The 25868-nt window shown below is 44.2% G+C and overlaps 1 protein-coding gene across 1 annotated transcript; it reads right to left on the reverse strand.

Moving 5' to 3' along the window:
* Positions 1 to 213: 213 nt before the first annotated feature.
* lama4 (laminin, alpha 4) lies at positions 214 to 25868 on the reverse strand. The gene is made up of 40 exons (XM_070925745.1): positions 25758 to 25868; positions 20758 to 20859; positions 20489 to 20616; positions 20313 to 20393; positions 19279 to 19493; positions 18577 to 18677; positions 17349 to 17529; positions 16795 to 16878; positions 16501 to 16652; positions 15598 to 15708; positions 14969 to 15080; positions 14695 to 14859; positions 14047 to 14240; positions 12400 to 12516; positions 11685 to 11833; positions 10799 to 10940; positions 10618 to 10711; positions 10414 to 10530; positions 10070 to 10255; positions 9794 to 9933; positions 8948 to 9112; positions 8108 to 8253; positions 7693 to 7855; positions 7463 to 7596; positions 6955 to 7126; positions 6520 to 6651; positions 6272 to 6414; positions 5657 to 5786; positions 5243 to 5380; positions 4752 to 4885; positions 4361 to 4525; positions 4084 to 4237; positions 3769 to 3962; positions 3455 to 3644; positions 3203 to 3358; positions 2498 to 2657; positions 1873 to 2000; positions 1692 to 1785; positions 855 to 974; positions 214 to 768 (listed from the first exon to the last, which is right to left on the reverse strand). Exons 1-40 carry the CDS (start codon positions 25863 to 25865, stop codon positions 623 to 625), a joined length of 5643 nt encoding a protein of 1880 aa, XP_070781846.1. The 5' UTR covers positions 25866 to 25868; the 3' UTR covers positions 214 to 622.

Here is a 25868-nt window from a genome sequence, read left to right on the forward strand (position 1 = left end):
GAAATGAAGAACAAATAACAATATAAGTTGCATATAGATTTTACAACAGGAATAAAATGAACCACTTGAATAAGTAATTTTCCAGGTAGTTTCACCAGGTATCAGCTCAATTTAGGTGTCACTCCTCACAATTCACAAATGAAAATTCAGCATCAGTTTATCAGAAGATAAATAAGAAAAGAAAAAAAAAAACAAGCTTACTTGGATGTGAAATATCTTTTATTTATCAGAAATAAAACAGTACAAAAAGGAAAGTCTTGAACACGAGCTTGTACAAAAAAAAAATGTGCCATTGAGATTATAAAGAATTGAAGAAATAATTGACGTCTATATCACGGACACACTGTAGGTTCCTCAGGATGGAATCTCTTCACATTCTCATATAAGTGATGGGTTTCTTTTCTGCTGAATGTTAATTTGGGCAATTTGGTCATATTCTTGGCATGAGACATTTTCATATAAAACAATGAACAAGAAATGACAGAAACAAGGACAAACATCTGACAAAGAGCGAAAAGAACAGTGACAATACTTCTCTTAATGGTTATGTTTTACACAAAGAGAGTTTTTAATGTGTTTGGTCAGTGCTGTATTGGGGATAGCGATGGCGTGGACCGAAGTGTTACGCCGCTGGACAGGTCCCAACGCTGACTGCTCCGCTGACCAGAACAGCTTTGCTGAAGCTCACTTGGCTGTTATTGATGGTCAGGTTCCTCATACAGCCCACGTAGGCCTTCCTGGTGGCGATGCTCTCTGGGAGGAAAAGATCTGAGAGTAGGAAGAGTGCATCACATGGTTAGAAAGGTGTAATGTTAGTATAACAGCAGAAAATCAGAAGTGTGTTCCTGGCTCACCTGGAGCACCCCCGACGAACACTGGCTTCCTGGCGTCTGTGGAGCTGGGGTTCAGAGGTCCCACCACATGATTGACCTCAGAGTCCACATCCAGCTGGACCACATTGGCATCCCGGATCACTAAGATCAAGCAGCATCATATTTTATAAGTTTGTTATGCAATTTAGTGACAATACTTTTTTTTTTTTTTTTTTAAGTTTTTTAAGTACAAGTACCTCAAAGCTGTACTCAACTACAGTATTTGAGTAAATGTCTTAGTCCACCACTGTTTTTTTCTGCATTACACACTTCAACTCACAGTGACATAAATGGTGTGAGAGATGAAGTGATCCAAGAAAGAGCAAGGGCCACTTAACTTACAAAGTTAAGACCTGACCTTGACCTAAACCCTTTCTCTCCCAATGGAGCACAGGCCATCCACAGCTCCTCTCCATCACCTTCGGTAGGATGTGTCCAGTCCAACCCCACCCCAACTTTCTCTTGGTTTGTTTTCTCCCACAGATCTTCATTTCTGATGGTGTATCTTCAAGACGGTTTCTTAGGCACGTGTTGACAAATGTATGGATTTGTTGGTGGATGTTTTTATTTATTCTCCATGTTTCTGAACCGTACAGCAGCAGTGATTTAACACTGAATATCTAGAGTTTGGTGTTTTGGCATATTTCATATTTCATAGTTCAACAAAAACTGTTTTAGCCTTCTCAGTTCGGGCTTGTATGTCTGTATCTGTTCCTCCATGTTTGCCAACAACAGCTACAAGGTAGGTGAAGCTTCTAACTCTGCTCCTTCCAGTCGGAAACCAGTGTGTTACCAGAGTGTTAATTGAGAAGTCCTCACCAGTGATTCTGTGCCAGTTGCCAGCGCACAGACCCGGTCGCGGTGACACCTTTGTGAAGAACTCATGAGACCCATCGTTCACAAGAGCCACCACCTGGAAACACACACCAATACTGTATCCATACTTTTGAACAGATGATGCATTTTGTGTGTATTTCTGGGTACTGTACCAATGACTTACTGTTCCTTGGTGAATGTATATAGTGAAGTAGCCCTGTGCTGTGCGCACATGCAATAGCACCCCAGATGCCACACGGGGGCGCACCTCCATCACTAACTCAAACCTTAGCCCTAGGTTGAAAGTTTCATCTGAGGGAAAGAAACACAGACAGGAAGATGAAGTGAGTTCTGGGTACCTTTTCCACTCTGGACCTCACCTTTTTGCTGCATCAATCAGCCATGTTTCTCTGGGGGTGCGTGCATGTGTGAAATTACTCGACTCATTCAACAGCTGCAGCTCAGTTCCCAAGTTCCGTGAGGCCAGAGACACAATTTCACCACAGCTGCACTGAGGGTATCATGTTCCCTCACCCAACCAAACTCCCTTCATGCACACGGGATGGTGAAAGACCAGAGGGGCTTGTGAGTTTTCCAAAAGGAAATCTAATGAGCCATGTAATATAACAGATGTTCAGCTCCCAAAGAGTTGCAGATCCTGCCAATTATACGTGGTGTTACATATGGGAATACAGATTGTACAAAATGAACACTTTGGATTTATACAAAATGTAGAATTCTTTAGTTTCAAGTTTGAAGGTGGAGGAAAAACAAGCCTGTGTCTTTTGTTTCTACTGTTAGAAATGTACCCAGCATGACATATCCTCCTTCCTCTGAGAAGTATGTTCCCGCCTCAGAGAGTCCCTCGAAGCATGGAGTGACCCCGAAAGTCTCTGCCATGGAGGACAGCCACTGCCCGTCCAGCTGAAGGTTCTTCAGACAGCCGGTGAAGCTGTATGCAGAGTTTCTCTGAAAGTGCACGCATGCAAACGCACAACAGAAGCTTTAATAAACACATCAAGGTAGATTAAGTGATGTAAAATTGGTGTGGTAATGGCCAGTAGCTTATGGGTGGCCAACGTTAGCTAAAGTTAGATAACTTTAGATAGATATGGCTGTACGGTGCCCTCTCATCGCTCTCATAAACTGTTTTCTGGGAAAAAGCTTTGATTAACCAACTGTACCTGTCCAGCATAAAACAACACAAGCATTTAGCCATCAATGAAAAAAATCAGAGGATGCCTTCCTGTTGAGTTCTAAGGGGAGGGGGGTCACAATGGTGGTTTCCTGCTGTCTGTGGGAACAGCAGTCCAAACTGAGCAGAGCTGGATGTCTGCTGGTATGAAAGGATTTGTTTTGGAAGACACCAGAGGGTTATAAATTACAGAGATGTGTAAGAGGCTACTGTTTTATTCAGAGCTACAGACCTTGATAGAATATTCATATGTTCAAAAAGACCCGTGCTGTGTATGTTTTTAATGTTAAATCCCTTCCACATAAACTTTAACCCATACCTGAATATTCTTTTGGGCTCTCTCTGGAGGAACTCCTCCGACATAGATGGGACTGCTGACATGCCAGGAGACGTTGCCTCCCTGAGCTCTGTCTTCCAGCACTGTGAGCCCATCAATTATTAACCGCCCCATACTCCCATCACGGATAAAAATAACCTTCAGCGGTAGAAGAGAGGAGATTGTCACTGTAGAAAGTTGACACATATTTAAACACGCATCCAAACATGCACACATCTGATGCGCAGAACTTACATCGTGCCATGCACCGTCATTGTATTTCTCCTCGCTCTTGATTTTGACTCTTTGGTCTGCTACGTTGAAGGTGTATACGAGCTTCCCGTGGGCCAGGAAGAGAGCCATAAAGTTGTCCTCTTGGCCATCAGATAAATAAAAGATGAGGCCAAAGGATGAGCGGGTCTTCAGGGACAAGGAGAAGTGGGACCTGGGAGGTGGTAGGTGCATTTAGTCATGCGTGCAGACACAAAGAAACCTTTGAAACATGTGCAGAGTGAGCTTTTGAAAAGACTTGACCTTGAGGTTACTTAAGGGTTCTTCGCTTGCCATACCTCTCAGAAAGGGAGTCTGGGAGGTCTGTGTAGTGCTGCCTGCTGTTGGCGATGCCGCCATAGTGGAAGGCTTGGCGGGTTGCTCTGGGACTTGAGGAGAGGTAGCAGGGCTCGATGTTCAGCTCTGACGGCTCCTGGTCATCACTTTTCAGTTCCATCAGGCCCAGCGGGAGGCTGGACTTCTCCCTGCTAACCTATGAGAGCATTTATTGAACGTCAGGATGGCCCAGATCATTGCAACCGAATGAAAAATGATAATTCCCCAAAAAAGCCAGTGTTCATCAGGGTCTACTGAGGGCACTCTTTTAGATTTACCTTCTGTGATTGGCTCTGTTTGGCTCTAGAAGTGTGTTCCCTGGGTCTTGACAGCAGAGCAGCAGGGGGGCGCTGGACTGGACAGTCCTGCAGGGAGGTCTGGACCTTCTCCGTGTACCGCTGGAAGTCCTCTGGCTCAATGTCCCGATCCTGTCTACAGAAATACAGGAAGAAGATGAGACAGAGAAACAGCTGCAGAGATGCTCTCAACAAACTCCATGTCCTTAACTACTCAGCTCACAGCTTCGGCTGTAGTGACTGTTCAGTGGTGGTTTACCTGTTGATGTAGGCGTAGCTGATGCACCCTGTGAAGTTCTTGAAGCTGCTGCTTGGAGACCCTCCGTAGTAGAAGGTCTTTACAGCAGGACCTGGTGAGGATCTTGTGGCTGATGATGGACGTTTCTTCTCCTGCTTGTCTTTGTCGTCCACCAGCAGTGAATACCTGAGATAAGCAGTTCAGCCAGTCATTAAATTACCTTGATTTTTACCTACTTACTGTACAAACCACACGTACAGAAGTCATTCATATAGAACATGGGTTAGCAATCAAATCCATTCCATCTGTCTAAATTTAAGTTTATTTAACTTGATGCAGTTGAGAGGAAACAGGATGTAGAGACGGCTAAACTCAAAAACACAGGCGTGCAGCTGTGAAGTGGAATACTTACTTCTGATTGTTCACCGAGGCCACTAAGAAGTGCGTCCTTCCGTCATTGTATTGTTTCTTGTGCGATTTAACTCGCGTGCCTCTGGTGTTCAGCACCACTGCTCCGTTCTCCATGGAGATGCTGAACTCATCAGACTGAAGTGGGAGAAAATGCGTTTATAGTTATTACTTTGCAGCACAAGAAGGTCTTAAAGGCCCCATGTTGTAGAAAGTGAGATTTCCACGTCTTGTTTGATTATAAAGAAGGTCTAGGTGATATAAAAACACTATAAAATAAATAAGGACTTTTTTGAACTGTGAATTATGCAAATCTACTCCCGTGGATAAAAATATAGAGCTGAAATGAGCATGATATGGGACCTTTAAGGCAATTGAAACTACACCAAAAACACATTTTCTCAACCAACAATTTGAAAGTTAGCAGTATACCACTGTCTAAAATCTGACTTGTGACTTCTAACCATATATATACAGACATGAACGAGTGTGTACCCCGTCACTGTGGTAGAACAGGAGTCCGCTGGGCTGCAGCGTTCTAAAGTTGAGTCCTCCCTCAAAGTTGTCGAAGGGTGAAATCTTTGCTGTGGATCCCAGGTAGCTCTCTCCAGTGAAATAGGCTTTACGGGACATCTGTCACAATAAAAACACATCTGCCTTTATCACCTATTACCTTTCGCTCTCCGCTCAGCTTACAGTTCAGTGATCGGCCAAGTGGAGTATAGATCGACTCACGTATATTATGTTCTCTCAGTCGAGAGTGAAAGTTTGTGTGTGTGCAGATGTGTGTGAGACTGCGTGTGCGATCTACTCCATCCATCTACTTCCATATTTGGTATTGATTCCAGAGGGACATTTGCAGTGCATCACCAGTGACAGCGTGTGTGAAGTGGTGGAGGGAGCACTTACAAAGGACTCCTCAGGGCAGCCGCTGCTGATGCCAATCGTGCCGGGCTCCTCCAGCAGGTTGAAGTCTTTTTTCTGGAACTGGAAACCTTTCACGCAGCCTTTCAGGCCTACGACAGCAGACAGCGCAGGCCTGTGGTGATACACATGCTGTCAAAATCCTTTTTATGCTGCCAAATTGCAAAGTGGGACTTCCAAAGTTGCTTCTGACAATAATAGGCTTATACGGTTGTTATGGCTGTCATGTGCTAGCAAACAGTTGCCTATTCATGCCCATCATGGAGCAACATTCATTTAGAGTCCTGTTTCTGGCCACCTGTCGAATGAACGCCAGTGTACAGTGATTTATCAGAGCCCTTTTTCTGCTAGAAACAGAAGTGATGAGAGCAGAATATGGGGGCTGTAAGACCAAAACAATGAGCAAAAAGTGCTGCAGACGTTGGTGATAACTCTCTGTAGGTTTGTCACTACAAGTGACCTCTTTCACACTTAATATATAATTGCTGTTTTCAGTGAAAAAACCCACTGTACACGACCTGTCCAGCACCAAACAACAGACAGACACAGTCAGCACCTAGCTGGCATTTAGGCAATACCTTCGGTTGCTATTTAACTCACCTGGATTTCAGAATGCTGGAGGGAGCCCCGCCTATGTAGATGTCGGAGAAAGGCAGTGTGGTTTTTGGATTCTCCAAAGATTTAACATGGCTCTTGTCCACCAGTAGGATGACCTTCTTTGACTGATGGTAGATCACAGACACCTGTGCAAACGGCCCAACGCCGACAGTTACAGCAACACATAACTTATTCACTTTCAAGTTCAAGCTGAAATGGTCTGCCTAGCCGAATGAGAAGAGGGAATCTACCTCATGGTATCGTGCATCATTTATTTGCAGCTTTGGTATGTTATCCTCCAAAAGCTGTGGCCCACTGCTGAAGCCGAAGTCATACATCAGGCGCAGGAAGCCGTTCTTTAACTCTAAAAGGAAATATTTATCCTGAAAAGAAGAGGTCAGCATACGTTAGAAAGAAGAAAATGTGACATATCATGATGAGATATGCTGTATTTTTAATGTACGGTATACGTGGAAATCTCTATCTAGAACTTTTTTTATCCATTGATACCAGGCCTGAGGGTCTGGAGTAAAACAACGGGTCACACTGACACTACATTTGCCAAATGGTGAGTTTCTCTGGAGATGGTAAACAATCACTTTGAGATCTTGGACTTATATTTCAGTGTGAAAGGGGTATTCAGGTATTTTGTGTGAGGTTAAAGATAGAAGAGTCTTTAGACTTACCCCATTGACCATGAGGAACAGGACACCATTGTTTGCAACAGTTCGCACAGCAATATCAAATCTTGTGACAACACCAAATTTGCCCCTCCTCTCAATATTATTGATGAGTGCGTAGCCCGTTCCATCAAACAGGTAGCTAGCAATACGACTCTGGGAAAATGCCAACTTGTACCTGAGAACAGAAGGAGACACTTCAGGTACTTTGAAACAGTCTATGTGATACATTTCAGATAATAATCAGATAATTCAGATACATCATTTATACTTCAACACAAGTAAAAGCATCAAATGAGAGGGCTGGATTACCAAATGGGCAAAATTCCCAGATTTACTGAATGCCAATTGGTTTTAGTTAATTTGATTGATTGTACATTTGTTAGGGAACTTGCACCACCAAAGTGAAGCATCAATTATTATCAATGAGTGCTAGGTGGGGTTGAGGGGGTCAGTAGGAGCCCAGAAGCTAATATTTATTATAACTGGTTAATCCGGTCATGCAAATGTGTACCTGGGGCACGGTGAGGATGTAACTATATCCATTTTGTGAGTCTCTTTGAAATTGTACAGACTGATCACGTCATTGTTCAGCGAACCCAGCTCGATGCAGCCCACAAAAGGAGCTAGACTCAGAGGCGGTGGGAGCTGGTAAAAAAAACAACAACATGTCATCATTTAGGGAAAAAAAGATGATTGAATAAGGATTTATTTGTATTAAGGAATGTTTGTAAAAGGCATTACCCTGACACCTGGTGGGACACCACCAACAAAGAACACTATGTCCTTGGGGTCAGTGTCAAACATTGAGTCAGTGCCTGGAGCCTCGCCTTTCTGGATGAACTTCTGCTCATCTGTGGAGCTCTGACTGGGGATGGTGAGGAAGACTTTTCCATGTCTGCCCAGCCTGCAAGCAAAGAGCACAAAGAGGGCATGAGTGACCACAGTCTGGCTTAGAGAGACATACAGTATGTCAGACAATGGGGCTCATGCAACAACATTTTTGTTAGACGGCAGCGGTCAAGGGGATTTTACAAACGAGAATATTTGATGTTTTTGGTAGTCTCGCCCAATTAAATCCCTTGAACGACTCATTTTGTGGGAGTGATTCTTGCATGAGGCCCAAAGTTTACAGCCGAAGTTCATTAGTGGAAATTACCTCTCTACTTTGATGTAGTTAAAGACGGCGGGCCATTGGCTGACAGGCTTTGAACCCAGTGGGATCTCAACATCTTCACCCCCGAGGTTGTACACGTACACCAGGTTGTCATTCTTGATAGCCAGTCCCATGTAGTCTTTCCTACCCTGTGAGCAAAAACACAAGATTATATGGCGTCGTGAGTTCATTCACTTTCCCATTATGGCCTTTGTTTTGTCATTTTACAATACAATGCAATGCAGTGTGACTGTCCAACAGGGAAATAACACTAATATTTCACCTTGAAATATGGTGGTTTCAAAAACAAAAACATCCTTCATTTGTGCTACCAATAGTGCTCATGCTGAGGCTATTATCTCACACTGAAAAGCCACAGACAAACACCACCGCATACATTACAGCGGCAGTGAAATCACCAAGGTGAAGTGTCGTTAAAGAGAACAGAGAGGCCTCACATTGGGTAGCTGCACTGTTTCTGTACCCCCGGTGGGCGGGGGCTAACGGTATTTATGTAAATGAACTCCAACTTTGAAGGCACACACATGCACTAGTGTCGCAGGCGTCTCTTGGAGACCTTTTGAAAGGCGCAACTGTGCACTTTCAAAGCCTGTCATTCCTGCCTCCATGATCACAACAAACTATTCATGTCCACAAGCTGCTCCCTGCCTTTTATCTTTGCCCCCGGGCCTCTGGGTGCAAGTTTGTGAAGTTTCAGCAGCAGATCTGGGCCACATACCCACCCTAAACCTTCCTTTCAATCTAGCACCTGAGTCTAAATGCACATGCCTCGTCTTTCCCCACAATTGCTTTTACTTAATTTGCTTCCATTGGATTTCTCACGTTTCTGTCTCCCAGGTATAAGATCAAACGGTCCTCTATGGGGTCCTTGTCAGGGTCCACTCTCATGAACAAGCTGATGGACGTCACTGTCTTCAGTTCTTCCAGGTTGCTGTGAGGCTGAACCTCCACTGAGGACTGACCGTTGAACTTCATGGACACTTGGACCTGGGGTAGAAAACAAAGCCGTAATGACTCAGAGCTCAAGGTGCGATCGACATGAGGAGCTCCGTGGAAAATATCTTGTCATAGTCCTTGATTTGAACAAGGTTTATGGTTGCTTACTGAAGAGTGTGAAAGTTTATCAGGCTTTACGATCAATGCCACGGGGATCAGTTTGACGTGTGTTCTTTGTGACAGCTGATAGAGGTGCAGGCTAATACATTTGGATGGAAAATGCATCTCATTGTCAAGCTAGTAATATTTAAAAGAAAAAACTGGTGCAGAGTGTATTTCCATGACACCAGGCAGCTGTTAGTTAATAACACTTAATAATACTAAGCTTTGCCTGTACAAACTGTAGGCATCGAGGTATTTGCTCGAATATAAGACATCTGGCACATTTTGGTAAAAAACAGGAGGTTCACACATGCTCATGTTACAGATATCCAGAAAGAAGGGGCTTAGCATAATGTCATGCTAACCTTTTTTATACTAACGTTAGTTTTGTGAGGGGGTGCTCTTAACCCGTGCTGCCTGTTGGTGGTCTGGGACCTTCACCCACTTCATTTCTCACTACCTGCAAGAGCTAACTTTATGTAGTCTCCTTGACGGTTAGCAAACAGGAAACAGGTCTAAAAGGAAGCTTGATTTACCACATTGTAAGCATGCTTAAAGCGTCCAACTAACTTTCTTGGCCACACTCCTGGCCTGGGCTATGAGCTCTCTGATCCTTATGATGTTGGTGGTCACATTGTTGACAGGCTTCTTCTCCTCAACCACCTTCAGCTTGTCCAGCAGCTCAGGAACGAGCACGTTCAGGTTCTCCACTACAAAGTACGTTGAGCGACAGGAAAACAATTAACATATAGAAGGAAAGTAGGGAAAGTGAACAAGCCCATGGAACCAATATCTAAAATATCCAAGATGGTTGTGTTGCTGTGAACAGCGCAGCAGCTATGATACCTGCTTCCCCGGCAGACATGACAGCCTGTTCGTAAGCAGCTGTAGAGTATTCGTTGTTTCTCATGTTGTTGGCCCACTCCTCCACCTTGCTGCTGATGGGGGTGACGGTTTGAAGGATCTCTGCTGAGCGGTTGAGAGTCCCCTCAGCCACCTTTAAGGTGAACTCCAGTCGCTGTGGTGTTCTGTCTGGAAATGGATGCAAAGGGTGAGAAAGAGCACATTTTGAGCATTTATTTGATGGCAGAAAATGGCGTGCTGTCATTAAAACCCAATTCTTAAAATGGTCAGTTAATCTAAGTTACCTAAACACACCACTGACCTCTCTCTGTACTGAATTGTCTTACCTGTATGAATGCCACTGATATCCTCCACTATTTGTGCAAGTTTCTTGGTGTTTTTATCCATGGTCTCTTTGGTCTCCTCGATGTATTTCAGCTTGTCAACCTTTTCAGCTTCTACCTCTGTTACAGAGAGATACAGTGAATGTCAGAGGGACACCAGACAGTGGACACATTTCACTGATGTCTCATTCTGTGAACGCCTCATACCAATTTGTTCTGAACGCAATGAAACAGACTCCTTGAAAACGTTGTCGCTCTGCGTTACCAGGTAGTCAAGCTGCGCACTGATCCCAGTGATGGCCTGAAACACAGAGCGCATCACAAAGCTACAGAAGGTTGGCAGGAACCACAGTGCATGTAAACAGTGTATTTCTGTGATACAACATACATCTTCAGCTCTTTGGGATAAGTTGAAGGTGGTGAGCGATGTGATATTGGCGTCGTCGACGTATTTCACTATGTTGTTGTAGACGTTGGCGGCACTTATGGCTCTCTGCACAAAGCCATTGGCATCGCTCTGTCTCAGATCCCTGAAGGAGACAGGATGGTAGATGTGAGAGGAAAGCTCTGATAAATCAACTGTACACTAAGCGTCCAGCACCAAACGGTGGACAGACAAAGTTAGCAACTAGCTCGTGAAGAGAGTGAAGATTGCATATGTCAAGGAACAGGATATTAGGATATTGTTTGCTGACGCGTTCGCCATAACAACTTAAAAAGGTGATGATATGTTGTGTGATACATGTGTATGTGTGTCATGTAGTTTTTAGATTCACCCTCGAGTCAAATAAATAATAAGATGAAGAGCATATGAACAATAGTCTTATAAATAAGTGTATTTTTCTATACTGAAAGTATACTGTTGGTATAACTAGCCTATTAAAGGTATATTTCTACATCTGTGTGCTCTTCTGAGGGTACTTGCAATGTACTGCAGTGAACTGTTATGCTTGTCTGTAAAAGCCTTAACTATTATCAAAGAATAAGGCTGGTGATGTTGCTATATTTTTCTTATTGTCAGCAAATCCCACCAAAACACCAAAAGCAACAATGAACTGATCCCACTAGCAAGGTTTTGTAAAACATTACAGTGCCCAGCTGTTTTAGGACTTCAGACAGTGTATTTCCTTTTCAGTGGTTTATATCTTTAGTAGGAGCCAATGGGCTTTGGGCTCAGAGCCACAGGCAGGGGAGAGGACTCATTGTTTGTGTTGCTCTTTTCAGGGGTCTGACTGTTTGTAACTCGTAGGTTTTATTTCAAAAAGGTGTCTCACTCCTCCAGTTGGTTGGCCTCTCTCTCCAGCTCCTCAGCGTGCTCGTCAGCCCTCTGCACCAGATCTCTGTCAGCTAGCGAGAGACGTTCGGTCTTCTCCGTCAACTTCTGGCCGGCGCCATCGATCGCTGCGTGGTACTCGGTCACGTTCTGTGTGCGCACAGATACATACACATGTACATTTTACTATTTGCAAGGACATTTCACTGCTTTGCATTTATGTCCCATTCTCAGAATCATTGTACCTGGTGATTACTTAAAGTCCAAAGTGTCAGAACACACACACACACACACACACGTCCAAGCTAACATTGTTACCTCAGAATGATTGTTATTCCCAACAGAGTAACTCAATAGAGAGCCACTGGACAAAAAAGGGAAAGCTGTTGTGGGAACACAGCTTATTCAATCTCTAGCAATCCACAAATTGCTTCCAAATCAAATTGGCCAGCTTTAGAATCTGACACAGGCTGCGTCTCAGGAATCCATTTCATGAATAAATTCAATGCAGACCCTGAGATATTGGAGTCCCATATCACAGTCTATTAGATTATTATACATACCCCCCCCTCATTCAGTGAGCCATAAAGAAAACCTGAGCACCACTGGACAGAAGGGACCCAAGAGATGTTTCTCACCCTTGACCCCCGGCCTCTGAATCCACCGTGGATCCCTCCTGACAATCATGGATGTATTCAAAGCCATGCAAGCCTCACCTGAACTATAGCATCCACTTCGGCCGCAGTCCTCTCTGTTTCAGAGATGAAGCCTCTGGCTATATCCAGCGTATCGTTGACAGCGGCGTGGTCCTCTGCCAGCCTCTGCTGCTTCGCCTGGGGGCCACAAGGAAGTAAACGTGATCAAATTTAGCCACAATTCAAGCTTCAGAACATATTCCCATAATATGTCTTTATTAGTTAGGATACTGGAAATATGAAAGGAGCTGAACCTGAACTGATTTGCCCAGCCTGTCAGCTATAGCAAGCACAGTTTCCTCCATATGTTTATTTCCTGATTTCTGATTCAAGTTTTTGTCTATATTTACATTTTTACGCTGAACTGTGGGATACAAAACGGTGATATTGGGGCATCCTGGTGGCCTAGTGGTTAAAACGCGTACCATATAACTGCCACATCCCCGGTTGGATAATTTGACTGCATGACTGAGTATGGAACAATGATGAGATCATTTGATTGGCTGCGGTAACCAGGCATGTGTGCACACTGTGGCTGCAGCTGGTGTCGACCGGTCTGCGCTGAGGCTAGGAAGAGCCCCAGATTAGGAGAGGCTCCGTGTTTGGTTAGTGCACCATTCATGGCATTGATTTACAGCAAAGACCCTGATCACGGAGATCTCCACTCCCGATAGCGCACACAGCACTCAGTAGCAGCTGTTCTGCTGGACAGCAGACCCATAATGTCAACCAGGGCGTGACGACAAGGGCTGGATCACAACTTCCTGGATCCAAATTCCAACCACACAAGATTTTACACAGTTGTAAATCAACAAATCTGGGGAAATTACACGTATTACAAATCATGTGTATTTACATTACTGCCAACCATTTTCCATTGCATATGTTTGGATATTTAGATGCTTTAATGTGGTAGGAACCTGGCAGGCAGCATGTGGTTTCTACATCTGAACATGAACTCAGATCAGATACTCAGATACAGCAGGTTATCCATCCCAGTGAGCATCATGTCTGATACTTATTAGATAGGCAATACACCGAATAGGATTCAAATCTATCCATATCACTATGAAAGATGAATCTTCTCTGTACAGTAATCATTCTGTGTGTTGGCTGTGGGCCGTATCATGGGAAAAGAAAAGTCATGTTTCTGTATGTGTAGGCTCTGGATATTATGATGGGAAAAAATGTAGCATCGCAGCATTGTTTCTCCCCCCCTTATGTGGGCCTCCTCCTAATGTAACAGCCCAAAGCTCCCACAGATGGTTTTGTGTTTCTGTTCTCAGCACTTAAATACCACGAGTGTAATAGCCTTCTCGGACATGCCTGGCAAACAACAACCAGATCTCTCTCACACAGCCCTGTGCAACTGTGCGATGCATGCTGAGGATAGGCTCTTCTTGTGTCTTTTAAGGCCAGGTACCTCGGAGGAATCGAGAGAAACTCAACATTGTTTGAAACATTGCGAGTGGAGATAAAGCAGACAGCACTTAGAGGAGAAACTCCACGCCAGCACACTCCCTCACGGCAGGGAGGAAGCTCTGTGAGCTCTTTACCAGGAATGTTTACTAAAGCATCCATACTAATGAACACAGGACAGGAGAAGGGAGTGCTGGAAGAGAGACGAGAGCAGGAGCCCTGGGGGGCGGGGGGGTCATGGGAATTCACCTCATTCCTCTGGAATTTGAGGATGCTGGCTCTGTTGCTGTCCTCCGCCTCCTTCACGGTGCCGGCCGCTTTCTGGAGAAAGCCCTGAGCGTCCGAAAGCTTGGTGGAGAAGCGGGACAGGACCTCCCTGACAGGTGGGAGGCGGCCGTCTGTGGTCATCAACTTCTTCTCCAACTGACGGATACGCCTCAGCACTGGAAACACAATCAGAAAACACAAGACGTTACTTTATCATCATCAGTGTCACAATTGAGTGACTCAGGACTTGCTACTGTAGACACTCAGGCCAAGATGGCTACCTCTGAATGAAAATCAAATCTGGGTTTGTGTTTTTTTGTAACACAGCGATGCTTTCTCCTTTATTCTTCAGGGGACTTAAAGTTATATCGACACATACTCCAGCTCCTGTTATACCAAATGTACCATTATCATTGTCACTTATGACTCACTTTAACTATAAATTGAAGGTCATAAATCTGTTTTCCTCACATGCGCACATGTTTACTGAAAACATGTAAGCTTTGAATATGATGATCAGCTATGTTTGTCATTTTAAAGTAATTTGAATATAATTTCATGAGCGCTGTGTCTTGCCATACTGGAATGACGATAACAAGAGATGATCATCATGTCGAGCATGTTTCTCACCGTCGTGGGCTTCAGTCGACTCGTCGGTGGCGATGGGCTCCCGTGGGGACAGGTCTAGTTTCCTCATCCAGGTCACCATTCCCTGGGCCACCTCGGTGTTCCGCCTGACCACCTCTGGATCCACATCCTGGTGAACACTGTACAGCTCCCAGTCATGGATCATCTCTGTGCACATACAGTGATATTTACTCTCTCCGGTAGGACAACTTCATGACTTCATGATACACTGCTAGGACAAAAGAGTCAGTTGCACTTGAGCAGAGCTGTCTGGTACCTTCAATTCGCACATTGAGATCAGTGAGGTTTGTGCTGAGCTGCTCAGCCAGGGTGAAGGTCTCCAGCGTGTCGTTATCTAGCTTGTTCCCCAGAGTCTTCACCACGCTCTCCTGGAAAACAAATCGATGACACATCAATCAGAGGCTTAAGTCACTTGCTTCTAAAGACCAAGCGGGAACTCTCAGGTGTCTTGTACAAAGATTTGACTCAGTGTAAATAACTGGAACATGTCAGGTCCATCTTTGTGGGCTGTGTTATGTTGTCAAACCCCTGTAGTGTAAAGAATGTATAGGATGTGATTGACGATGAAGAGATGAAGCAAAGCAGTTTGAAACAACTGAAGTGGAGTTTTCCTTCTAAGATAAGTGATAGTGACAGCTGCATCGAGAGACAGCAAAGGATGGATTCAAACCTCTTGGTACACACCAGTCTACCAACTGTAGTGGAGTTTTGAGAATAGCAGCTTTAATCTATGTTGCTGAGATGCTGAGATGTTAAGAAATGATGTGAAATGTATTTCTAGGGGAAAAAAAAAACATTGGCTTGAAGTTCTCACGCCGTTTAAATTCCAGATACTTCCCTTCAATGGTTAATGTGCATTACATAAAAGATTATGGCTTTGCTGACCGATTCTCCCAGCTGTTTGATGTCCAACACCACAGCATCTGTGGCCTCCTCCAGCTCCCCAGTCTGGGCCTTCATCACAAAGGACTTGTTTCTCCAGCCTTGAAACTGAGTCTGGGAACAAAGCAAATTATGTTATTTATCAGACCACATTATAGAAACTGTGAAGAGCTCAGCGTAGTGGAAAGAACATTTTGTTGATAACCCACGTTTGACATATTATGGCCTTGTAAAGTTTACATGGCTGGCGTGTTAGTAAACAATTTCCTGTTCACAGATCCAGCAGACACGAAGCAACATTAGCGTTCATTTGGAGTCGTGTTTCTGGCCACATGATGAATGTAGTTCCAATGCTTGTTTTTTTATGGTAGAAAAAAACCCCCCATCTGTTTGGAAATCTGTTTGAATGGATCAATAAACCGAGAGAATGGATTGGTAAAATATGAGGGCGGATTTTTAACCCAGTGCGAGCAGATTAGTGGACGGTTTAACCAATCTGTTTCCATGGTTTCCACATCAATCTTGTCCAATTTTTTTCTGCCAGACGACCCCCGGTGGACTCTAGATCCTGAATGTCCTAAACTTTCATTTGATAGTTGGTAACATTGTCTCTCACATATAAAAGACAGGAAACAAGGTGGATGAGAGCGGTGAAACTGGGCCAAACAATTCATTTGCGGGCTATAAAACCAAAACAATTAGCAAAAAGAGGCTAATAATCTCTGCAGAGTTGACAGGAACCAAGAGTCGCGAGATATTTCTGGGTTTGTCTCTACAAGCGACACCACAAGGAATCTATTGCTCATATAAAAATGTTGATTAGTGCAGCTTTTCTTTTAACGCTTGTTGTAATTCTGTTTGTTCTTGCATTCACATGTGCATGAATCCTTTTATGTGTGTATGTACCTGCAGACGATGGGCAGTGTAGTTGTAGTACTTGAGCCTGTCGTTGGCAGCAGCACCAGTAGATATGTTCAACACTCCGACTTTCAGCTGGTCCAGTGTCTTATTGGACAGCCGCAAGTCCCCAATCAGATGCCAAATGCACTCATCACAACCTACAACCGAAGAAGATAAGTGGATTACAGCATAGTTGTACTTTGCTATAACTTCAAACTTCTTTTGTTCTTTTCAAAACTGTACTAGCAGTGTAGTGGAGACTGTAGTGGGGTCTCTGCTACAGTCGTTAACTCCACTTACTGATGTTGCACAGGTTGACTGTTGCAGCCTCCGCCAGGCAATCTCCTGTGTGCATATCACAGTGGCCGCTCTCACAGTCACACTCTGTCAAAAAGAAAACAGCAAAAAAACAAACAGATGCAGATGCAATTCATCATAGAGTATGTGACAGGAAGTTCTGCACATCAACCTAAATTCTTGATCAGCTAGAAACAGGTCAGTGCAGTTATCAAATATATATATATCAAGACCCACAGATGGTATTTTGGCTTGAGGCCTGCACATCTGTTTTGTGGCCTCTCTCGTGTGTGTGTGTGTGTGTGTGTGTGTGTGTGTGTGTAGATTTGGGCTGCATGGTGATGTCATCCAGCTCTCCGCAGAGAGTCTCCGGCCACAGGGTCACAGCTCTCACAGCAGATGCTTCTCTGACATCATGTACACTACTGTGGTAGTGGGTGTGGGAACGTGAGTGAGGGAAATCTATACTGAATGTTTCAACAAATGGTCTGGGCGTGTTTTTATGTCAAGAGACCAAGAGAACATTTGACATGTCTTATGACGGACAGATGACTAACTCTGGCAGCCGGAGGGGCTGTAGTCCCAGTAGCCTGGGAGGCAGCGCTCGCAGTAACGACCTCCGGCCCCCGGGCGGCACGGACAGCTGTGGGTGAGCGGATGGCAGGTGGGGCGCATGGAGGCCGGCCCGCATTCACACCTCCGGCAGCCCTGACAGCTGGAGAAACCCGAGTAGCCCTCCTAGATTACATGAACGAAAAACACTGTTAGATCCCAGTATCTGGCTGTTCAAGTTTATTTTGAAACATATTGTTGTGCATCATTTAAAGGTTGAGTCTATTACAGAGGGGGGGGGGGTCTTATTTTGGTAGTTTCGTCCGTCATTTCTATCAGTTACAACATTTAAACAATAAAGTAATTGCTGAGATCTGGGAGCACAACAACATCACCGAAACAAAGTCAGGTGGGGCACGGAAACACGAGCCCTACCGCTTTCATCTTTTACTCCACACATAACGGTTCGACTACTTTCAGCTCTTACACTGCACACGACATGTGGTCAACACTTGCACATTAACTGCTAGTGTTTAACGTGCACACACTACAACTATCCCAAGCACTTCCACTTCCACAACTGCTTCCATTGCTTCAGCTGTAACTGACATTTCATCTCAAACTCTTTCAGAGACATTTCGACTGCTTTCATATATTAAATGACAGTTCGGTTACTTTAATTTCATACTCTTTAAATGAGAGTTCAACTGTTTTCAGTTATTTCGCTTCAAGTAACAGTTCAACTGTGTTTAGCACTTACACTTCAACTGAAACTTGAGCTCACTGCAGGGATGAACCTTAAACTGACATGCAGCATCAGCAGCTTTCAATGCTTGCACTTCAACTGACACCTCAGCTCCTTTCAACTCTTTACACTTCACCTGAAACTCTTTCAGTGCTACAGCTGACACTTCAACTACTTAAGTGCATCAAACTTTAAAAGCCATGCAGCTTGCAAACGAAGGATGAACTTTTTCTAGATTTAGCCTTTCCTATTTTTACTGTTCACCTGTTTTCTCTTCTGAATAATTCTGGCTAACCTTTTACAACTTGTCTGATTGTCTGACTGATCGTGTTTCTTGCCCCGTCGTACTTCTTTTCAGAGATATTACCGCGTTGCCAGAGCTCAGCAGGTAACCTGTATAGTACAATGTCACTATTACTGATAGAAATGAAAATAAGATGGAATTATCCTTTAATCTTGCTTCACATGAAATCCCCGAGTCTCCTCACCTCACACTGGTCACAGAGTTTTCCGGTGACGCCCGGCTTGCAGTGACACACTCCTGTCCTGTCGTCACATGAAGAGGTGCCGCATTTATTGCACTCGCACTCTGCGACAGACACAGGACACATGCAATGATGAGGACATTAGAGGTCAAATGATGAGCGCGGTGGAGAGGGTTATTTTTAGACTCGCCCGGCCTTGAAAGTCATACGGTAATCCTTGATCCTGGATTGTGACCTTGTCTTGTTTTTCCACTGAACAGCTTCAGGATGACATACACGCCACAACGCAGATAACAGCGAAAAACTAACTCTAACTTTTGCTGCATATATAATCATTTTGATATCAGTAAGATGAAATACAAATAGATATGTGGTGAAAACCGATTCGCCGAAGGTCAAATTCATATGCTGACTCCAACACGGTGCAACATAATGCTCCCGGTCATCTTGCGCCTGTACTGCACCAACCTGGAAGAATGTTGGACTGCTGTCTCTGGTGTATGGCAAGAATGTCCAGGAGAACAGCCAGAGCCAACTGTGTCAACAAACTCAATGAATCTTCCTGCCTTCATTATACATCCGGCTTTGTTGTTGGCTTAAGATGCACAAGTAGACTTGCTCAGGCTCCATCGAGCGTTAAGCAACAACAGCACCTTCACTCGAGCATGACCTTTGAACATGGAAGCGCTCACTCGTTGCCCCCACCTCTGCAGTTCTTGGCACTGATGGCGTCGCCGTAGAAACCCGAGGCACACCTCTCACAGTTGGCACCGGCCGTGTTTCCCCAGCAGTGCTGGCAGTGGCCCGTCACGTTGTGGCACTCACTGAAGATCAGGTTGGGGTCGGAGTTGCCGTTGCAGCCGCATCTCTTACAGGAATTGCCAATTGCCATCGGGTTGCCATAGTAACCTGGAGCACACCTGGATGGGAAAGACGGAGTCACTGCCTGTTACAATGAACGGCTTAAGGAAAGATCCCCCTTTAGATGCTCTCTTTGATCTTGTTTTATAATGATCTCCTCTATTCTGTCACACACACTGATTTTCTTTGTTTTCCATAACACTTTAACTATAACTATAACCTACGGAGAAGGGGCGCCTTGTGGATTCAACTGTTACACGTGTACGTGGCCACACACTTCAATAAAAATGTGATTGTCCTGTGGCAGCAATGGATTCTGACCTGTACTATTGTTGAACACTGGGGTAAGTTTATGGTGATGTACAGAGAGAGACTGACATGACTAACACCAAAAAAAACAAATTATTATGTGACTGAACGATAGAAGTGTAGAAGTTACAGCTCAACACACTGTAACTTATGAAAACACCAGAAAGTAGACACAGTAATAATTCATATGTTTGTGTCGTTGCAGACAAACTGAACAAACAGGTGAATGTGTTTCTTAATTTGTTTGTGTTTCATTTATTTGCATTATTTTCATAAATGCTACGCATGTCATGTCAGAGTGGTTAAAATCTTATTTGGCCTTTTTTCTTGTGTTTTGCACAAGTTGTACAATTGAATTCGATTGCAGCTTTTGAAAAAGAAAAAGATCCACGTTGCAGGCATTCTACAGTGGCTTACCTACTGTATATCCTGGACTGCTTGAATGATTGTTGTATTTTTATTGTACCCACGTCAGGCAATAATCTGTAGGTTTCACTGAATGTGTGCAGAGAGAATTATTGCTTGTTTTGGATTTATATAACTCCTTGATGGGCCGTCTCAGCACTGACCTCTCACAGAGATGTCCAGCGTAGCCCTCTTGGCACTTGCAGCGCAGAACGGCACCTCCTCTGTCACAGTGCACTGCGAAGCTGGCCGGACACACAGGGGAAAGTATTTCGGAGATTACTTACTGCTTGCCAACACGCAGTCTTGTGGCTGCAGCAACAGGAACACACTGGCTTACTTGTTGGAGGGGACGGAGAGGGGGCAGGCGCAGGGTTGGCAGGTGTGGCGTCCGTCCAGGCTGGGAGCCTGCATGTAGCCGTCTTCACACATTTCACAGAAATCACCTGTACTGTGGTCCTTGCAGTTCTGAAAGGGAGAATGTTATAACTGACGACACCATATTGCTGTACATTTAAATTATTTATACGAGAATGGAAATGAAGTGCGTTGAAGTGGTTTGTTCACTCTGACACTTCAGTGAGCGATAATCAATGTGGGGGAACTTACTTTACAAACGCCAGAGATGTCATCGCAGTAGTCCGCGTGGCCTTTGCAGTTACACGGTAAGCATACGTTTTGCTCGCTCAGGAAATATCCCTTTGCACACACCTGCAGTGGGAACAGAAATATAAACTCTTAAAAAACAGTAAAACCACATGAGCCCTTTGCACTGCAGGTATCCGACATTTTCTCCTCAGGGTGGCACAAGAGAAAACCTCATGGAGAGTCCAAATGTTTTATCACCTGGGGAATGTGTTTAGTAAATGTCACGACAATCTGCCTTTTACATCATGTTATTTCAACCGGATGAGCGGAACCTTTGGACTGAGACTAGCACTAGAGAAAAGGTCCGGGGGTTACCCAGATCTTTACGAGAGATCCTCCAGGGGAACATTACTACTGAGAATACTGTGTTCTAGGACAGAGTGTAAAATGGAGGGCAGACTGACCCACTGACTAACCATCACTGTCATTAAGTCTCACTGGTGGTGGGTAAAAATACTGCAGTGAAAGCTAGACCATTTGGCTAAAGACCAAAAAGTGAATCGATCAGTGACTAACTGAGAGAGCAGATACCAGGAAACTACTGTTTTCTCTCATCTGCAGAGTAACTTCATCCTTTAAGCGTGTCTCATCTTGTTGCATGTACAAATGTACCTATTCTCATAGCAACAGGATAGGCCCACGAGACACAGGACCAGAGGGGGTCACGGGGCTCCTGAGCCAGAGCCTGTGTATAAATGGACTGTTTTTAACAGTTAAAGAGCACAGTTGAAAGTAGGCAGGCATTGGCCACGTTTTGATCCTGAGCCCTAAGTTGAGGCCAAACCTACTTATGTTATTTATCTATTTATTTTTGCTATTATATCGCTCCACGTTCCATAACTAAGTTACTAGAGTAAATAACTAAAGCTATTTAAATGTGCTTGATAGCAGAATAGCTATTTGTCCATGTCTGAAAGGTGGAGGAATCTTGAAAATATATATAATAGATATAATAAAGACGCAATATATGTGAACGTACCGCTAATATACCTGAATAACATAACACATAATATCATAATATTGCTGGTAACACTGATAACTGGTGAGATTTAAACATGATTTTGCTGATTTCTTGTGAGTTGAGAGGAAATTCTTCTCAATTCTCAGACTTGCAGCCGTTCCCTTCCATTTTTAAACCTGCATCCTGTCTGATGTTTGTTCACCACAGTTTCTCAGGATGGTGTGATGTCAGAGTTCAGAGTTGTGTCCACCCCCCCCCCCACACCCCCCCACACACACAACCCTTACATCTTTGAACGTTTGAAGCAGCACCATTCAATGAGGCGTACAATAGCACTTTGTTTGCAGCAGTCTGTAAGAACTCCATAGTTTGACCTCCTTGTTCCACTCAGTCAACTGGACATTGATGCTGTGAATCCAGAGCAGCCAGAAGACGGAACATTCCACAGACTGACAGTATCGTGCGCTTACTTATGATTCACATTTTCCTTTGATTTATTCACAGATGGGCTGTGAGACAAAGACGTGCTTCTGTAGTCTTCTAATGTGAAACATCCTGTGAACAGCGGCACTGATTCTTCTTGCAGACCCCTTTTCCTGTGTCAGTGCACATACGCTCGTACCAGACGCATCCATCATTGCCATATAAACAGTCGATGTGTTAACCTTCAGTGCAAACACATCCTGAAAATGAAGCTATGCGAATGGGTTTGGTACTCACAATGGTAGTTCAAGCCATTAGGAGTAATAAACCACGAGTTTATGGGAAAACCACTGAGATCCCGAGCTATTCACCATTTGCAAAGCCACTTGAAAGAGTTTTGAAATGGTTCGACCTATTAGCTGTGTGACAGTCTGTGACGGGTCAAACAGCTGCAGTGTGTATACACAGGGCAGGGAGTTGAGGGTTAGAGGGAGACGCAGCAGATGGTCTTGAGGAAGGACGTGGACTCTTAGACTCCTCTAAAGTGAGAGGAACATTTTTCTGCCCGTGCCTAGCCTAGCATAGCATAGAAACTGGCAGCAGGGGGGAAACAACCAGCCTGGCTGTGTTGGCTGTGTCTAAAGTAAAAACACCTCTAACACTGCGGTGTCTCATTTATTCAACATGAACATAAACAGAAATGTAAAAAAGGACAATTTGTGGCTTTGGGGGCGTTTGAACTACTTTTGGATAAACAGCAGTTTATCCATCCACCCAATACTTTCCAGCTACATTGCTGGAAAAAGCTCTGATAAACCAACTGTACGCCTCTTTCTCAGCACCGACTGTTACTATGTGAACACCTTATAAAACCTTATAAATACCTGATGAACCTTAGAGTCGTCGGTAGCCATGCTTTTAACTGTGGACGGAGACACGGACTCTGGACGTAGCCGTTTCCTCTTGCATCCCGCACTTACACAGACAGAAGGTAGATATCAGTCTTCTCATCTTACCCTCAGAAAGAAAGCAAATAACTACTAATGACGTACTAATGAGAACTAATGATTTACATGTGCATTTATTCATTGATGACAAATTTCTCTCTGTAATCTTGACTCTGAAAGTTTGAATAGGAATTTCAAACATGGCGGTTACTTTAATGAATCCCTAACTATCATGGAAATGAAAACAATACACTTCTGCAGCCGTCTGCCAACTATGACCACACTCAGTAATGTGAACTATTCCTGCGGCCCTCCCACTGTGCCCACTACAGAGAACAAAGATGACATTCAGCGCGTTATATAGCCTCTCTCTGTTGTCATGATGAAGCCGCCTCTTCCTATGCTCCGCTCTGGCTTCTCACTATGTATCAGTGTATTTCCTGTGTGTTGACGGAAAGCTCACAGCACGGACCATAAGGCTCTATCTCTGCGATGCAGAGCCGAACAAATGTGGCCGGTATCAAGCACAAAAACAGGATTTGGCTCTACAGAGGAGTGCTGTCCAATGTCAACACACTCTCATCATGTAGCTCCAAAACTGTGGCCATGCCCTCTCCCTGCAGTGTGGGGGTGGGGGGGTGGGAAGCCTCTATGACAGACAGTTGGATCTCTACACCGTTGTCTTTTAAATGCAACTGTGTTCTGTGTGTTTTTATGTACATCTGCCTGCCGACAAAGTTTTCCCAGAGTGGGAGACTTAAGTGGATTAAATGTTTAAGCTTGAAGGTTGAATCTCATTTCCCGTTGCCTCCCAACTGGAGCTGGCTGCTGACCTTGAAGAGGGGCTCAGACACTGGATTTAGTCACACCAACTCCTCCAAACATCCTCAAGACATTGCAGATCCCGGGTTATGAGAATCTCATCGTAACCCAATAACTGTGCACAGACAGTCTGGCTGCAGGGGCGAGGCCTCCTCCCCCAGGACCCTCAACTCAGAACACTCGGACGTTGAGAAATAAACAATGTCAACAGAAAATAAATGAGGAAGAAATGTTGCATTGGTTTAGCATTGCCAAGTTTGGGGATTGAATACCTCCACATACTCTTTGACATTTTTGACCTACGGCCCATTTTCCCAGGGTGTTTCTTCACAGTTCAAAGTCACTATAAAGCCACGCCAAGAATCATGGCTCTCCAGTTCAGTTCTAAGGGTCCAATAGGCACAAATCAACCCAAAATGCATCCAAAGCAACGACGTAATGACAGCCACAGTGTAATGGAACATTTCTGTAAAAGTAAAAGTTGTACTTTATCTATGGCCTGACATCTTGTTCCAAATATTTGCACCTACAGGCAGCTAGCACATGTACAGTATCCAAGGATGTGCAGCAGCAGCAATGCTTAAGATGACATCAAACCTGTGAAAGAAAGGGTGTCAACCAATCAATCTCATTATAGATCAATAAGTTAGGACACCGTTTTGGGTTTAGACAAGAATGTCAACATTAGTTGACTAATTAGGCAAAACCCCTGATTATGTTAGTGTAATAGTAATAGTAATGGTAGTGTTAGGTAACTAATACAGAGCAGTTCTGTGACAGGATTGCGTCCAATATCTATATAGTACATAATAAAACATCTCTAGGGATACTGGGTTGGATGATATATGGTGCAGAAACGGGGCCTGAAGTCATTTCATTGAAGTTTATTAAGTCATACTTTTGACGATTTGGTTGATTTGGCAACACTTGCACCTGATGGTAGCAACAAGTACAATTTAATAACAAAGCTCCCATTTAAAATGACACTTATATCGACCACTGGGAGCAACAAACATGCATGCGTAGCTGCGTTATATATACTGAAATCATGGTCAAATTGAATGATTGACTATCAGACTTTATTACACTGTACAGGGAGGCCATTACATAATGCAAATACATTGAATAGTGATTATGGAAAAAGTTTTGGCCATAAATATTAACAAACATGGGTTTGATATAATGGCAATCTTACAGATTATAACTTTGGATAAACTCAGAATTAGAAAAGCGAGTATCATTTAAATCTTCAATGAAGGCTGCACAGCTGAAAGTTTGGCTTCTGAGCCGGCATCCTCGGAGCTATACTAAGCCAAGGGAACATTGGCCACTAGTCCTGTATGGCTTCTCATGCCCTCACTGTCTATTGTGCTCGCTCTTGCTCACTCTCTGGGGTGTTGCTCAACATTTGGCAGCTGGTTTCCATTTGAGAACTGTCAGGGAGGGGCGGGAGGGTCATGACAGTGGTGGAGACAGTAACTCAGAGCCCATGTGAGCTTTAGCCTTGGGGTACCTCTGATGACACAAACACACACACACATGCGTGAACACAAAGCAGGACCATTGTGAAGTCCAGACAGACACATAGAAGTCCTGAGAGAGCTCTCCAGTCGGCCAGAACTAATCCCTCCCGAAACACTCGCAAACCTGCCTCGTTCTTTACAGTTTTCACCTCAACATTTGTGTACATGATCATCAGCCTCATGACGTACATGTGCAGTAGGCAGAAGAAGTCAGAAACCAAACGGAGCCGAGCTAGCATGCACAGTTGTACCAGCCAAAAAGAGATCAAAACAAATCTGTCTTACTTTCAGCACCGATCGTTGCTGTTCCCCAAGCCTGGCAGCAGAACCTGGATAGGCAATCCCTGAGAGGATGCAGAGAAGGCAGAGGCAGGACAGAGATTTAGCAGCCATATT

Source organism: Enoplosus armatus, chromosome 19, assembly GCF_043641665.1.
Source record: "Enoplosus armatus isolate fEnoArm2 chromosome 19, fEnoArm2.hap1, whole genome shotgun sequence".
Lineage (NCBI taxonomy): Eukaryota > Metazoa > Chordata > Actinopteri > Centrarchiformes > Enoplosidae > Enoplosus > Enoplosus armatus.

Bases quoted from the DNA above. Each gene is read 5' to 3' on its own strand.
- lama4 (XM_070925745.1), bottom strand. From the start codon at position 25,865: ATGGCTGCTAAATCTCTGTCCTGCCTCTGCCTTCTCTGCATCCTCTCA. The intron at 6,415-6,519 runs GTAGATTCCCTC...CCGTTTGCACAG, and splicing joins ATGATGCACGATACCATGAG to GTGTCTGTGATCTACCATCA. The intron at 3,359-3,454 runs GTAAGTTCTGCG...CTACCGCTGAAG, and splicing joins ATGACGGTGCATGGCACGAT to GTTATTTTTATCCGTGATGG.